This window comes from Epinephelus lanceolatus, chromosome 3, assembly GCF_041903045.1.
Source record: "Epinephelus lanceolatus isolate andai-2023 chromosome 3, ASM4190304v1, whole genome shotgun sequence".
In the NCBI taxonomy this organism is placed as follows: Eukaryota; Metazoa; Chordata; class Actinopteri; order Perciformes; family Serranidae; genus Epinephelus; species Epinephelus lanceolatus.
The window spans coordinates 43,256,662-43,273,200 of record NC_135736.1 but is presented as its reverse complement, the minus strand read 5'-3'; the positions used below and the strand labels follow the sequence as shown (position 1 = coordinate 43,273,200).

Genomic DNA, 16,539 nt, shown 5'->3' with positions numbered 1-16,539 from the left:
CACATTCACACCTACGGACAATTTAGAGTCACCAATTAACCTGCATGTCTTTGGACTGTGGGAGGATGCTGGAGTACCTGGAGAAAACCCAGAGAACATAAAAACTCTGCACAGAAGGGCACCCTGGGTTCAAACCCCCATCCTGTGTCTGATCCAGCAACCCTTTTGCTGTGAGGCATCAATGCTAACCACTGCACCACTGTACCGCTCTCCCCAGCTTAACTGTAACTAACCTTGATTCGTGTCGTAAACAGGGAACTGTGAACTGGTAAGACCTTGAAAAGGTAAGAAGGTGCAGGGATCCTGGTTAGAGTACTCTGTCTTTCAAATAAGCCATTTTCCTGTATCTCAAAAATTAAACAATATTGGTAACATTTTTCAGATACACTTTTACTCCCCGTCTAGAATGACAGATTTCCCCTGCCTGTTGCTCTTGTTGCTGCTAACTTCTACTCTTGTCCTGAGGACAGACTGAGGGAGACAGTGTCAATAGATCAATCAGGACTCCCTCGTACTGCAGCAAGAATGTGATCCCTCACTGGCTCCCCACTAGCAAAGGCTTTTATGTGACCAATAACTAAGTTTGATGGAGCACAAAGCAGCCATGCAGAAACACTGAAACCAGGTCTCTGTGCTGGTGTTCAAGTGTTTTCCCCTGCACCACCCAGACGCTTCAATCAGCGTGCTACAACACCTTTTATTAAATATTAACTTGCACATTGCATTTCAGATGTATTTGGGGCTCAATGTGTTCATTTTACAGAAACACCTGGGAAAAATGAACTTTATCAGACAGAAACACACTTGAACCTTCATATCCAAATGTTGGATGTTGTTTCTGCGCTGCATGTTCATGTTGTATGCAAATTTAAGTGAGGACAGGGATGCTGCAAATCAGGGATGCTCAACTTGCTTCTCCCAGGGGCCACTTTTCTAAAATGTCGGAGGCCAGTTGATAAACAAACAGTAATTAAATCACAAATAATTAGCCTGGACCTCTGTCAGGGGGTTCGGCGAATCCTCCCCAGGCACTTTTTTTTGACAAACAAGCTCTACTTTGATGCTTTTTTATGCACCTTGGTACCTTTATTACATTCAAAGTACAATGATAATAAAAATAATGATAATAATGCCCAGCGTGCATCAATTAATATTCATTGTGAATCAGAAGATGGTCATCAGACCTGCAGGCACCCAGCTCTAGATGACGCAGATTTTGTATGATTTACAGCTGTGAGCTGCCTCAGGTTAATCCCACCCACTGGTGACTGAGTTAAGTAAACTAAGACCAAGAGCTTGTTAGCTAGATGATAGAAAGAGAAGTGGTGTGTGTGTTTCTGCGTGACCCCACTTACCTCTTGTGGATGACTCTTACAGTCCTTACAGACAGGAGGAGAGCAGTAGTGGTGGAAAACTGAACCAGACAGGTTGTCAATCATGTCCCCTTCCAACGAGTCCTTAATCAGCAGAGACACACTGTCCAGCCACTGGCTCTCCTGCAACACACACACACACACACACACACACACACACACTGCACTGACCTTTTGATCTGTTAATAATAAGCACAGAGAACTAGCCTGGTTCCAGACCATAGACCCCGCCCACTCAACTGAGTAGGCTTGCATCTCTGGTCTGGCATACTTCAATGAATTTGCGATTTATCTCGTCCAAACGCTGGACGGACAATGAACGCCGGGGGTGGGGGCGGGTCTAGCGATTAGCCAATCAGCGCCACGCTGATATCAAGCTGTATGCCGGTGGGTAGCTGGTGAGGATAGCAACAATGGCGACCGCTACAGATCCTACAGACCACATTAACGATGCTCTCGAGGTATTTCGCCACTACTCGCGTTAATGGAGGACCAAATTAAGGAAGCTGCTAAACTGGATTTAACGGCGATGCAGCTGGGTGTGCACGACGACGGAGACATTTTAAACGGACAATGCTCCCTTGTTTTCGGCACCCCCGAGGCATGGATACTAATGACGTCAGATTCTGGGTGAGTCGTTGAAAGGCATTAAATGTTTGTAGTGGAAAGCCACAATGTGCTATGTATACATATCATTGTTAAACCAATTAAAGATGCAATAAAAGCTGCTATGCGCAGTGAGTCGGGAGGGCATGTTGAGGAGGAGGAAGAAAGTAGAGGAAGAGGAATATGATGAATAAAGCAAGAAAATACAGCAGGGTACAGCAGCAGAACTGCCTGGACCGCCTGTAATTCACACAACACAATGCTTCAGTTGGAAGAAGATGTTCACTGTGCATCACACAGGTCTTTAGCTCACAGCCTTTGCCAACAATGGCATGTCGTGATCATGGTGAGATACCCGCAGAAACGGGTCAATCAGAGGTGGCTTCACACCAAGACTTATGCAACCACCAGGGGTGCGATAAGAGTTGTCCGTGCATGTAAAGGCAGACAAATAGACTCCAACTGACCCTTCGCTAAGCTGCACCTCATTATCATGGTCCATCAGCTGTCAGAGCTAGCATGGAGGCCACACCGTAACTGACAGCACACTTGGAAAAAAACAGTAGACAATGAATATAAAGGGAAACATTGCTGATATTTAACCAGCTGTGTGTCATCGCAGTGTGCGCGGATGAATGTTGTTATGCTTCCCCCAGAGCTTCCCTTCTATCCACAGTTGGCAGCACAGTCGGAAGTCAAACAACATTAATCTGCGCACGCTGCAACGACACACAGCTGGTTGAATATCAGCAAAGTTTCCCTGCTTTCCTTCACTGGTTCCTGTACAGCAGGGTGAGCCTTTATTCAATGTTACAATCATTAAAAAGCAAAAGCAGCATGTGTATACATTCAGTAAGCTACCTTCAGTAGCTAGCTAGCTAACCCTACACTTCTCAGGGTTTGATTTGAACAGAGATGAAATGTATACCTCCCTCCAACCTCTGGAGGTAACGTGTATCAATACCCCTTTACACTGCCAGATCTTCAGCAAATGTTGGGCCGGTTTGCCGGCAAGCTGCGAGCGTTTATACACACAGAGCCGGATTGGCGAGTTGATCAGAGGGTAGTCATATTGGTGGAACCTTTTTGGTTAAAAAAGAATGAGGCGGCCTTCCGCCACGGGAAGGGCTGTTGATGACTTGTGGGAGGAGCTGTTGATGACGCTGCACGTGCGACCCACTGGCGGTGGATAAACAGGAAACAGCTGATAGCAGGAATTAGCGAGCAGCTAGTAGCAAGAGGGAAACGCAAACCTGACAGACACTGTAAAGATGAGCAACTGGGGAGACAAGGAATTGCACGTCCTCCTTGTCCTCACAAACGAAGAGGCCATTAACTGTCAGATGACAGGAACAGTGAAGAACAGGCCGACTTATGAGAGAATCGCCAAAGGACTGACCAGCCACGGCTTCCCTCCCACGTCACTGTTGATGTCACGCTGAGCTACACGTTTTGTTACTTGCTCACGCCCCCCATTGCCCCGAAAACGGCACGTTATGTATGAACAAAAATAGGTGCACTCCCTGATTTTGTTTTTATACTGCCAATGCTGAAAGAAGACTGATGGGCTTTCCTGCAAATCTGCACAATTCCTGTTTAAAAAGGACTATTTATACACGTGAACCAGGCACAACATTTAGCTCCAAATCCATAAAACCAGCTTGAAAATCATGAAAATCTGAAACAGTTGCATTAGAGTCAATGGAGCACGGCCATGTTGTCAGACCCTTGTGCTTGGAGCTGTTGCTACGCTATGATTGGACAGTCTGTGTCGAGGGGCAGGACTTAGCAAAGGGTCAGTTATGTTATGTTGCACATACTGCATTCTCATGTATTGAACAGCAAGTAGTTTGATGTACATATTATATGTATTTAGAATACACCAATGCTCGCCGAGCCTACAGAATTTCTTAGCATTTTGGAAACAAATCAAATGAAAGCTTCTTTTTCAACTTTCCTTCAAAATGTGTCATCCCAATCTTGAAATTCTATGTCTGTAATCCACATAGCACATTGCCTCAGTAGGAATCAGCATGTTTATACTGTATCACCTAGTGCTCGAACTTACAACCTTAAACTCTAAAGGCAAAGCATGATGTTATTGAGCTGCTTACCAAGTGAGAAACCATAGATTGGCTTCACACTATGACTTCAGCAATCACAAAATTCTGACAATTTTTGTGCTTCATCTGGACAACATAGAGATGTCTGTACTTTATACTTACAAAAACTGATTGCTCCACAAGTGACACACGTTTAAAGACATGTTTAAAGATGCTCTATTTCCATTGACTGCAATAGTTCAGATGAGAATAGAATTTAAAATACTGTCAAGAATTCTGTTTCTGAGATACAATTCTTCGCTTTCTGTCCATGACTTATGTGAAGAGATCGATGCCACTGTTTCTTAGCAACCATTGCAGAGACCTCAGGAAGTTACTGGTTTTAGCCAAAAATTAGCCCAGATCGTAACCCCTAGTAAAATGGGAATTGTTGTTTATGTGCTCCATTGTCTGTACAGACTACAGACTTATTCTACACTGTATATTGTGTCCATTTCTCTTCTCTCCCATTTCTCTCCTCTCTCTTAATCTTCCCTCCCTACTTCTTTCGTACAACATCTGTAATGACTACATCTTGTGTTATTTAATTAACTGCAATCTGTTAGAGCAGGTGTTATTTTCAGCCGCCGCTGGCAGGTGCAAAACAGAGATCAATGACTTTTGCCTGCTTTAAGCCGAGCCACAGGGGCAGATAAATGTCAGTGTTGTAAGATTAATTGCATGATCTCTTAAAAATTTACACTGTTCTAGGCGAGCTGTAGATGGCTTAGAATTCCCACTGTGTGGCACTGAAGAACCTCAAGTACCTGGCAGATTCCTGTGTAGAGATTTTACACAGTCAGCAGGATGCTTTGGCGAAATCCGATGAGAAATTAAATGAGGGAAAGGTGTCAAGGGTTGGATTTGGACGATAAATAAGGAGGAGTTAAGCTGCTGAAAGAACGTTTCTCACTGTGCTTTGCTCTCCGTCTTTCTCCTTGTCTCTCTTTTCTCCTCCTTGTCCTCATTTTTACTCAGGCTTCCCTGTGCTGGATCATTGGCTGTCCTGGGACCCTCTCTCCCCTGCCTGCCTCATTCCAGGTGTTTGGGATCTGGATCTTCATCTCCTGAGAGATTCAGGCTCGACTCTATCTCTCCCTTGTGTGCTTGTTTACGTTCTCCTATCTGTGCAAATGGTGTACCTGGGCTTTGACTACTGTGTTTGAGTAGTCTGTCCTCTTTCCAGGTGTCCATGGTGGAGAGGAGGTCGTGTGGCTCAGGTCTTGTCTGTTTGGCAACACCTGGAAGTTGCTCAATATCCTCCCTTATCCTGCCTCATATATTATATGTTTATAATCTATCTGTAATTTTGTCAGCCTGAAAAGCCACACTGTACACACAGCATCGGTGGCATGTCTGTCCAGGGAGAACGATCCGCCTCTGTTTCTTCCATTTTTCCACAGTTATTCCTTTATGTTTTGTTACTCGCTTATCCGAATCTTGGATCTAAGCTTAGAGGGTGTCATATGCTGCACAGATTTTAAAGCCCTTTGAGGCAAACTTGTGAAATGATATTGGACTACATAAATAAAATTGACTTGACTGTTCAGTTTTTTTGCAAAAAAATCAATTTTTGGAAGTGAAGCTCACTCAACCTTGGATAGACTGAATCTGTCTGTAGTGAACTTCAAATGGCATCATGACTCTGACACTGACTATGTGAGCAGTTATAGATAACAAGGCAAAAAGTAAGTCTTTAAAGACAATAAAACAGCGATACTCAACTTGCTTTGCTCGGGGGCCACTTTTGCAAAATGACAGGACACCAGGGGCCAGTTACTAAACACACAGTGATATCTATTAGTATACAAATTGCCTATTTTCAGCCGTTCAACCTTTGCTCTCCTCACTCATTTTTGCTAAGAGGCAAATCCAGTCGCAGTAGTCGCACACAGATCATCTGTATGCAGGGGTGTTTCTCTGGACCTCTGTCTGGGGGTCCAAGGGATCCTCCTGTGCACTATGGCACCTTGTTGACATTCAAAGAACCAAAAAAAAAATCCCAGTGTGAATCAATTTATGTTCACTGTGGATTACAAAACTGGTTGGCACACCACCCGGCACCCTATCACGGGCCAGATTTGGCCCACGATCCACAAGCTGGGTATCGCAGCAGCAAACCATGAGCAATCCTTAAATCCACGCACAACATCTTCCAGATAGAAATGCCCCCATTCTGTAGCCTGTTTCTATAAAAGCTCAGCTTTTCTTTGTCATCAAGATGAACACAGGAAGAATGTGATTCACCCAGGACAGACCATCTGCCTAAGACTATAAATGAGTTGGTAATGACAACTTTGGGGTCCACTGTGGAGGATATAGTAACATCTAGAGGTGGGGCTGCAGAACTGAGAGTTCTTCTGTGTTAAGCCTGTAGGACAGTGATCAACTTATGGCCCGTGGTCCAAATCTGGCCCCTGATGGGCTACCGGATGGCCCCCCAACCATTTTTTGTAATTCACAATGAAAATAAAGCGATTCACACTGGGGGTTTTTGTACTTTCAATGTAAATAAGGTGCAAGAGATGCAAAAGCATCAAAGGTCAAGAGGTCAAGGTGAAATGCCCCTGCATACAGCTGTGTGTAAGATGTGTAAGATTACTGCGACCAGATTTGCCTTTTAGTAAAACTGAGTGAGGACAGGAAGCATTGAAAGGCTGGAAACAGGCAATTGTTATACTGATAAATATTACTGTTTGTTAATTAATTGGCTCATGGTCTCCTGTCATTTTGCAAAAGTGGCCCCTGAGCAAAGCATGTTGAGTATCCCTGGTGCAGGAGAAATACGGTGGCCGATGTGAAAATGGGAATGGTCCTATCTCGAGCCAGTGTTGGTTTTGTTTGTTCTGGGCTACATGGTGGACTCTATGGAAGAGGACTTGCTTATGATGATTTAAATATCTCATTCTAAGGTAACAAAAACACAAAGGTCCCTTTTTTAAGGTGATTATACACTAATGAAAACACAAATATTCCATTTCTGCCGACAGAAGCCCCTCAATCCTACACACTGGACCTTTAAGACTGCCCACGTTCGACAGTGTTGAGGGAAAAAGTAATACACAAGCAGGACTTGGCAGCCAGACACAATGTGACAGGTTTTAAACACACAAACAGTTACTGCTAATCATCTAAATCTGTTTAACCTCAAAGTAAAATTACAGTAATTGCATCCTAAATGTCTGCAGTAACCACTGTAATACATCGGGTCAAAGTTGAACTGTGTCTGTAAATCATAATAGATGTTTTCAATGAACGGCTGGTGTAATCATTTTACAGTTTTCCTTTGTTTACTCCTTTGAATAAGTTTGACCCGAGGGCTTGTTTAATACCTGTCTGATTGTCTAATGCTCAAGTTCCTTTGCCCGTCAGACTTCTTTTCAGTGACTTTGCAGCAGTTCAAGACTGCAGTTAACCTGACCAACACCACGTTATCATAGCTTTGGCATCAATTGTCAAAGTTATTCAAATATTATATAATTTTTTGCATCCAAAAACGAAAGCTATTAGTAAGAAGGTGGACTTAAATTTGGCCTGTATTTCATATTTGTTGCATAATGTAAACATTGTACACTAATTCATGTTTGTGTGGTGTTTTTTATACTCTTTGGATGAGTTCTTTTGTTCACGATACTTACATTATCCTCTTACGTGAGAGGAAATACAGCTGGAAGCAAATAAACGCCTCTCAGACTGGCCTCTATGTTTGTCTTTCACATGCAGTTTTTGTTTTTAATATTATTATTCTCCGTCAGATCGGTTTCTGAGTCAATTGTTTTCTCTCTCTCATCTCTTTCATGTTACATTTTTCCAGCTCACCTTTTCCTGCTGTCATGTCTAAAGTTTAAACTGCTTGCTTCCCCCAGTACCTGATCTTTCCTATTCCGTCTCTCCATGAGAGTTACTGCTAAAGGGTGCAAGGTGAAGAGGGCAACCACAGTCGATAGCCAGACCTTGGCAGCACCCACTGATGTACTATACGCACACACATACACATTGTTTCGAGTGTCGTGTGATGCACAGCGAGGGGCGAAGCAGCCTGATTGATTGGCCAAGCTGGGGGCCTTGGTTGTGGTAAATAGTGCCCATGACCCCTTTTGATTCACTGCACTGCCGTCTGGTTCTTATCCACTCTGAACCCCACATTGTGGATACTCTTTATTTTACAGACATTTTATGTACAAGATTTTTCATTCAAATTATCTGAAACCATTCTTCTGCATATCTATTTGAAGGTCATAACTACTGAGTCAGTCCTTCAGTATTGTGAGAATATCAAGGATCCGCTCTGTAAAAGAGATTTTACCATGATCAAAGCTGCTTACTGAGACACAAAATTGTCACTTGCTGCCTATTGTGAAACAGTTAGAGCATCACTCAACCACGGCTCCACATGCCTTTTAAATCTGTTATATGACAATAGGAAGTGTTTACAAAATTTCCATTCGTTTCTGTATCAGGATCGGCATCAAAACGAATCACTTGTTCCTCGACCCATGGTCCAACTTTCCAGCATATTTCTTTAAAATCTGTTCACAAGTTTTTAAGATATGCTGCTAACAGCAAACAAACAGGACCCAAAACATAACCTGCCTGGTGGAGGTGCAGTAATAAGACCTATATTATGAATGCTGCTGGAAAAATAATCTAACCGGGATTCATGGTTCACACACTGGATTTTATGATAGAATTGCTACTTACTACTTTACTTTACTTTAAGTAACAGATTTTTAGCTCCTCACTCATACAGTTACTGTTTATCACTCATTATCATAACTGCCCTGTTACCCTTAGGCCTTATTTTGGATGCAGCACACTATATTTAAGGTTTGGAAATTGTTGCTGTGGCCCTCTGTTACTCACTCAGGTCACACACAAAGACATGCTGATGCTCCAACTCACATGGAATGGATTATTATGCAATGGTAGAAAATATAGAGTTGATATTTGGTATCCAGGCTCTGACTTTGTCACTTAGCTCAGCAGTGAGTGGGGAGTGAAGACGATAATAACGTGAACTCAGAGCCTATATGTGGATGCAGGGCTGCCTCATTAATGCTATGTGAAAAGCAGCAGTAGCAGCAAGTGATTAGGGAAGGAAGAGCGCTGACAGCTTACGTACACTGTCACAACAAAAAGAGTATATTGGATATTTCATAGTGAATATGTTTTGTGATTGTAGCAGTGGATTTGAGTTGTCTGCCTGAACTAGCTTGCAGGCTTTGCTTCATTTATGTGCCACTCATTGTTGTTAACAATTTGTCTGCAAGGGGACACACGAGGACAGCAGCGATAGATCACATGATTCCTTTCTATGCAACCAATTGGCGAATCTCATTCAGGGCGCCCTATTTAAACTGCTCTGGCCTGCCTACTGTTGCTGCTTCCTCTGTAAGCCGCTTTGCAACGTGCCTCCACCCCAACTCCTCCTTTTCATTCTACATCTGGCTTATCAATGTCATTTCTGTCATTGATGCTGCTCTGTTCTGTTCCCATGTAGGCGCATGGAAGGGCAGGGTGGTTTGCTCTCTGCCTCAGGCTTCCCACATAGGCGTGTGGAAAAGGCTTTCTGCATAGGCCTTGGAAAGGCAGAGAGGCCCCAGAACAGAGTCACACCACCAAATATAATACTGCAAATGGAAGCAAAGTTTTCTTTGACTTAAGTGGTCCTGACTGAAATATGATTTCAGTGAAGTGCAGTTGTCAGTTCCATCAGTTTGTACATTCAAAATAGTATCGTAATGATAAATAAATGTTAGGGTTTGGGATTTCTTGACTCAGTATCTTTGTGTCCTGAAGGTAGAAGCTCTTCATGAGCCTCTCAGTGCTGACCTAGGGTATCTGGCACTATCTTTCCAATCTCAACAACGAGAGAAGGGCATTATCTGTGTGGTTGGGATCTATATTCACCTGGCCTTAGCGTCTGGTGTAAACATCTTTTATGCAGGGTAGAACAGCGCCTATAGCAGGGGTCAGCAACCTTTACTATCAAAAGAGCCATTTTTGGCTTCTTTTTTTTATTCTGGAACATAATACATATTTGTGCTTTATAATAAAACCAACATAGCTTATTAGATCTAAATTAGCTTATCAATATTAGTAACAGTAATACTACTCTGCAGGGGGTTATTTATGATTATCTGATACTTAAACAGTGCAAAGTTGGCAGTGTAAGCAAAGAAATCTGTCCACTTGCTGTTAAGTTTCTGTTTTCCTGAGGCACCAGGTTGTAGACGTATGATGCACGCTTCAGTTGATGGAATGTTATTCTATTTTTATTTTTGATTGTATGAGCTGCACATTTTTAAACCTGTAAAATACAAGAACCGCTGTGGGCCTACAACAATGAAAAATGTTCTTCACTCCCATATCATTTTTGTAAAAGCCACATAGAACCACTTAAGAGGAGCGAAAGAGCTGCATGTGGCTCCAGAGCTGCAGGTTGCCTACTGCCTATTTGAGTCTGATAGTAATGATCCATGTGGTAAAATGTGAATTTTGCCTTTGTACCAAGACCACAATTGGTAGAAAAATGCCAGAGAGAAAAAGAAAACAGAAATTTTCACACCACAAGCTACAGGTCCTGATTGACTCCTCAAAACTACACGCAAGGAATTTGATCACTTGAACATTTGGGTGTGTCATCCCTTATAAATGTAGTTCAGTTACCACCATCTATCTGACGACACTAATAATTATTTCACTATAGCTTCGTGTGGCTATTAGCGCTGATCTTTGTGAACTGGACTGTTTTTGCAATGAAGCTCATTTGTACATAAAGAGGCCATTGTTGGTGCGTTTAACCCTTTGCAGGTGCTTTAACAATGACATGGTTTCCTTTTGTCTTGTTTGTGCAGATTTAGTGACTGCAGAAGCTACACAATCCTTTGTGAAATTGCACCTCAATCTGTTCAGCTAAAATACTGCTGCACTCAGAAGTATTCTGAAAATGTACAATCAAAGCTTTTTAAGTTAACAGAAAAAAAGTGTGAAGCCTAAAAAAGATACTTGGAGATGACAGTTGACACATTATGTATTTGGTACGTGAGACTATCCACAAATGGAGCTGAAAAGTTTCCTGCAAAGCTGAATCCGACCTTTGTTTAAAGGTCTGGCTCCTTTGCACCCATCAAGCAGACTACAGTTAAAAATCACCAGGGAGTTATAATTTAGCACTCTATAAAAAGTGTTTGTCTCTGTTGGTGTCTCTAACTCTCACTGTCTGATGCACTGGAAGCTTTGTATTAACTGATTTCAACTAGCGTGTGTCCACTTAATGACACTTGATTTCCTTTTTGTAAATGTTTTGTTCACAAATCAGCATGATAATCTACTGCTGCAGCCATCGCAAAAGTAAGCACGAATCATCCAGCAGTTATCTGAATAATACTGGTCGGCTTTGTTACATTCCGTTTTTACATAACTTGGATAGACATTTTCTATTCTGCAGGCCTGGAGTTAAAGGTGAGACTTGTATTCTACACCTGAGCTCTTATCTTCATTATTAGCATACTGCCGAGACAAAAGGGAGAACTTCACATTTTGGCAGGGCGTCGTTTCTTTTATGGACTCTGGACTTCCTCATATGAGCTGTACAATAAACAGTCTCCACAGGGAGCTTAAATGATCTCCGCAAACTCTGAAAATCTAATGAGTTATTTGCAAAGAGATGGTGTGCGTGTGTACAAAGTAATAAGACTGAAATAAGTTGTTATAATGAGCATTGTGTTTCTGCTGGCTTGTTTGCCCTCTCCACTTGTACACTTGTGTGTACCGCTGATTTGTGCTCTTGTTTGGAAGAAACTCAATTTGTTTATACTCGCAATTTGTTTTTCTTATTCGTCCCTGAGAAGAGAAGTAAATAAGGCCGAAATGCTTGACTGCCTCTCAATCACACTTCAAAATAATTCAAATCTTACAAGGCTGGGATTTATTTTTGACTTTAAAATTTTAATCAAATAATTTATGACAGGGCCATTCAGGGATTTGGTGACAGTATCAGCAAGAAGCTGTAATTTCCCCTTTTTAATAAAAGTTGTATCTATTTGATTAGGTTTCTATGGAAATAAAATAGGGCCAAAAGTATTGTAGCTGTGAATGACCATATCTAAATGTGTGAAAACTTTTTGTATGAAAGCATTTAAATGTGAAAAAAATATTTTATTCAAATGTTTGAATGTGTAAAATGTTTTGATCAGATTTAATTTTTAAATCTGTAAGGAGATGTGTAGCTGTGCATGACATTTCGTGAACAAATGAGAAAGATTTTCACAAGATTTTCCAATAATTTCTTGCATCCTCGCTCTGTGATTAAAAAGGTAAAATACATTCACCGGCCACTTTATTAGGTACACCTTGCTAGTACCAGGTTGGACCCTGTTTGCCTTCAGAACTGCCTTAATTATTTGTGGAATAGATTCAACAAGGTGCTGGAAACATTCCTCAGAGATTTTGGTCCATATTGACATGATAGCATCACACAGTTGCTGCAGATTTGTCGGCTGCACATCCATGATTGTATGTATTTTTACTATTTGGTTAAATTTGTACTCATACAGTACAGGCCAAAAGTTTGGACACACCTTCTCATTCAATGCGTTTTCTTTATTTTCATGACTATTTACATTGTAGATTCTCACTGAAGGCATCAAAACTATGAATGAACATATGTGGAGTTATGTACTTAACAAAAAAAGGTGAAATAACTGAAAACATGTTTTATATTCTAGTTTCTTCAAAATAGCCACCCTTTGCTCTGATTACTGCTTTGCACACTCTTGGCATTCTCTCCATGAGCTTCAAGAGGTAGTCACCTGAAATGGTTTCCACTTCACAGGTGTGCCTTATCAGGGTTAATTAGTGGAATTTATTGCTTTATCAATGGGGTTGGGACCATCAGTTGTGTTGTGCAGAAGTCAGGTTAATACACAGCCGACAGCCCTATTGGACAACTGTTAAAATTCATATTATGGCAAGAACCAATCAGCTAACTAAAGAAAAACGGGTGGCCATCATTACTTTAAGAAATGAAGGTCAGTCACTCCGGAAAATTGCAAAAACTTTAAATGTGTCCCCAAGTGGAGTCGCAAAAACCATCAAGCGCTATAACGAAACTGGCACACATGAGGACCGACCCAGGAAAGGAAGACCAAGAGTCACCTCTGCTTCTGAGGAGAAGTTCATCCGAGTCACCAGCCTCAGAAATGGCAAGTTAACAGCAGCTCAGATCAGAGACCAGATGAATGCCACACAGAGTTCTAGCAGCAGACCCATCTCTAGAACAACTGTTAAGAGGAGACTGCGCCAATCAGGCCTTCACGGTCAAATAGCTGCTAGGAAACCACTGCTAAGGAGAGGCAACAAGCAGAAGAGATTTGTTTGGGCCAAGAAACACAAGGAATGGACATTAGACCAGTGGAAATCTGTGCTTTGGTCTGATGAGTCCAAATTTGAGATCTTTGGTTCCAACGGCCGTGTCTTTGTGAGACGCAGAAAAGGTGAACGGATGGATTCCACATGCCTGGTTCCCACTGTGAAGCATGGAGGAGGAGGTGTGATGGTGTGGGGGTGTTTTGCTGGTGACACTGTTGGGGATTTATTCAAAATTGAAGGCACACTGAACCAGCATGGCTACCACAGCATCCTGCAGCGACATGCCATCCCATCCGGTTTGCGTTTAGTTGGACGATCATTTATTTTTCAACAGGACAATGACCCCAAACACACCTCCAGGCTGTGTAAGGGCTATTTGACCAAGAAGGAGAGTGATGGAGTGCTGCGGCAGATGACCTGGCCTCCACAGTCACCGGACCTGAACCCAATCCAGATGGTTTGGGGTGAGCTGGACCGCAGAGTGAAGGCAAAGGGGCCAACAAGTGCTAAACACCTCTGGGAACTCCTTCAAGACTGTTGGAAAACCATTTCAGGTGACTACCTCTTGAAGCTCATGGAGAGAATGCCAAGAGTGTGCAAAGCAGTAATCAGAGCAAAGGGTGGCTATTTTGAAGAAACTAGAATATAAAACATGTTTTCAGTTATTTCACCTTTTTTTGTTAAGTACATAACTCCACATGTGTTCATTCATAGTTTTGATGCCTTCAGTGAAAATCTACAATGTAAATAGTCATGAAAATAAAGAAAACGCATTGAATGAAAAGGTGTGTCCAAACTTTTGGCCTGTACTGTAGATTTGATCTGTAGCTGTAAACTTGGGATTCAAACATACAATCTTTTCACCTACAAACATAAATGTGTAATTGGAAACCTTTTTTCTTAGCTGTACACCTCTGTGCAAACTCTCAAACATTGGAAATGATTTGTGCAGATCTTTCTCATTTGTTCTCAAAATGTCATATACAGTGATATGAAATCTATTTGTGCGGATATTGAATTCATATGATCAAAATATTTTTTTTCACATTCAGATATACTGATGCGTAGATATGATACTATAATACTTTTGACTCTATTTTACTCCCATAGATTTACCATAGACTTTTGTGTGTTTAAGTTTACATAAAGTTTTATGTCACTCTTAAGTAGTTGTTACTGTTTGTATTTTTCTTTTGTGTACTTATTTCCCTTTAGCCATAATGTTTGTCGTGATTCAGGTTTTATTGGGTATCTTCTTTAGGGAAAACGAATCTAAATCTCCATATGAATGCACATAAAACAGCTTTATTAAGACAAAGCAGTGTGCTGGCTAATCAGAATAGCAATTTAAAGTACAGTGCATTCAGAAAGACCCATGAAAAGAGTTCCTCCTCTGTCTCATCCCTCTTTTTTACTCCGCTTCTGGTTAAAAATACCAGTAGGCTGACAGACAATGAGCTATAAGCACAATGAGACTGTGGCGGAGCCTGCCACCCACTCACTGTGTCTTCCAACCCTTCCACAGTCAGCCTTTCTCTCTGCTCTCTCCTCCCCCTTCTTTCACCCATTGATTCAGTGTCGTTCTTTAACATGCATGACATATACATTTTCTTTTGTCTGCACCAAAGTTAGCATGTTATACTTGGGTTCACTGGGTTCAGACTGCACAGTTTCCAACTAACCAGGGCTTAATGGTTAAAAAAAAAAAAAAGAAAAAAAAAATCATCTGACCAGAGACCAGATAATTTTAGCTAAACGGGTGGACACACATTTCAATTGTTAGGCTGATAATAGTTATGACAAGTGATCGGAAAAAGGCTGAGTCTATTTCAGTCTTGGCCAGATGGTGCTGTTGGTGGGGAGATACAATCACACAGAGCGTAGCAGTAATTCTTTTTTTGCCACTTGGAGGCAGCAGAACTAGCTGTAAACACAATACTGACATACTACATTCTACAGAGCAACATGAACTTAAGATCTGTTTCATTATCCATTAACCCTGATGAAAATATATAAAACAGCTGCTTGTTGCAGAATTGGATGAGTTGGTTGATGAGAAAAGGAGGAAAACCAAAACAATGAAAATAAATAGAATAAAAGGATTCATAGAGCTGACTGCAAAAAAAGCTAGCAAACAGCGAAATAGAGCATAGCATTAGTTCAGGCAGGACACGATGTCCAGCTCAGCTCACATCCCAGCTACATCAGCTGATCTCAAACAGCCAAATCAACTGATGGAGCAGCTGCATGGTGGAAGGGAGTCAGCTGATATATCACATGATTCCTTGCTATGCAGCCAATTAGTGAATCTCATTCAGGGTGCTCTGGCCTGCCTACTGTTGCTGCTTCCTCTGCAACCTGCCTCAACCCCAGCTCCTCCTTTTTATGTTGTGTCTGACTTATCAGTGTCATTTTTGTTTGTCAGTGATGCTACTCTGTTCTGTTCCCGGGGGATCTTTGCTGCTGCTCTCCCTGCCTTAGGCTTTCTTTGTTTGCATGTGGAAGGGCAGAGGTGTGTGCTCTCTGTCTTAGGCTTTCCATGTAGGCACATGGAAGGGCAGGGAGGTTTGCTCTCTGTGCTGCAGGCTTTCCTCATTTGCACGTGGAAGGGCAGAGAGGTGTGCACTCTCTGCCTTAGGCTTTCCACATAGACGCATGGAAAAGGCTTAGCACATAGGCCCGAGGAAAAGCAGAGAGGCCCCAGAACAGAGCCATATCACAAATATGATACTGCAAATGGAAGTAAAGTTTTCTTTGACTAAGTGTTCCTGACTGAAATATCATAATTTGCTGCAAGTAAGAATTAATTCATCTTATAATTAATTTCACCAGGTTTTCATTCAGAAAATGGCATCCCACAGCAGAGGGGATGAGTAATGGTTCAAGGAGATTATGATTTGTGACAGGTAACTGCGTGGTGACTACTCCACTGCAGTGTCAGTCCTGGATAGTCAATGGTTTTCTTTAAATCCTTTAAGTTGTAAAGAAGATTTTGTTTTCTTCAAATGTGTGGTCCATTTTAAGGTGGTGTACATGTCAGGAAGATTTCATAATCCTCAGAATTCTGACGGCCTGCTTCTTTTTTC

At 41.8% G+C, this 16,539-nt stretch overlaps 1 protein-coding gene across 1 annotated transcript in view; it reads right to left on the bottom strand.

Moving 5' to 3' along the window:
* Positions 1 to 16,539, bottom strand: part of LOC117255300 (voltage-dependent T-type calcium channel subunit alpha-1I-like) — a 386,243-nt gene that overhangs the window by 18,897 nt on the left and 350,807 nt on the right. The window contains exon 34 of the mRNA XM_078166400.1: positions 1,356 to 1,496. Coding sequence (XP_078022526.1) covers positions 1,356 to 1,496 — 141 coding nt within the window. The remainder of the gene's footprint in view (positions 1 to 1,355; positions 1,497 to 16,539) is intronic.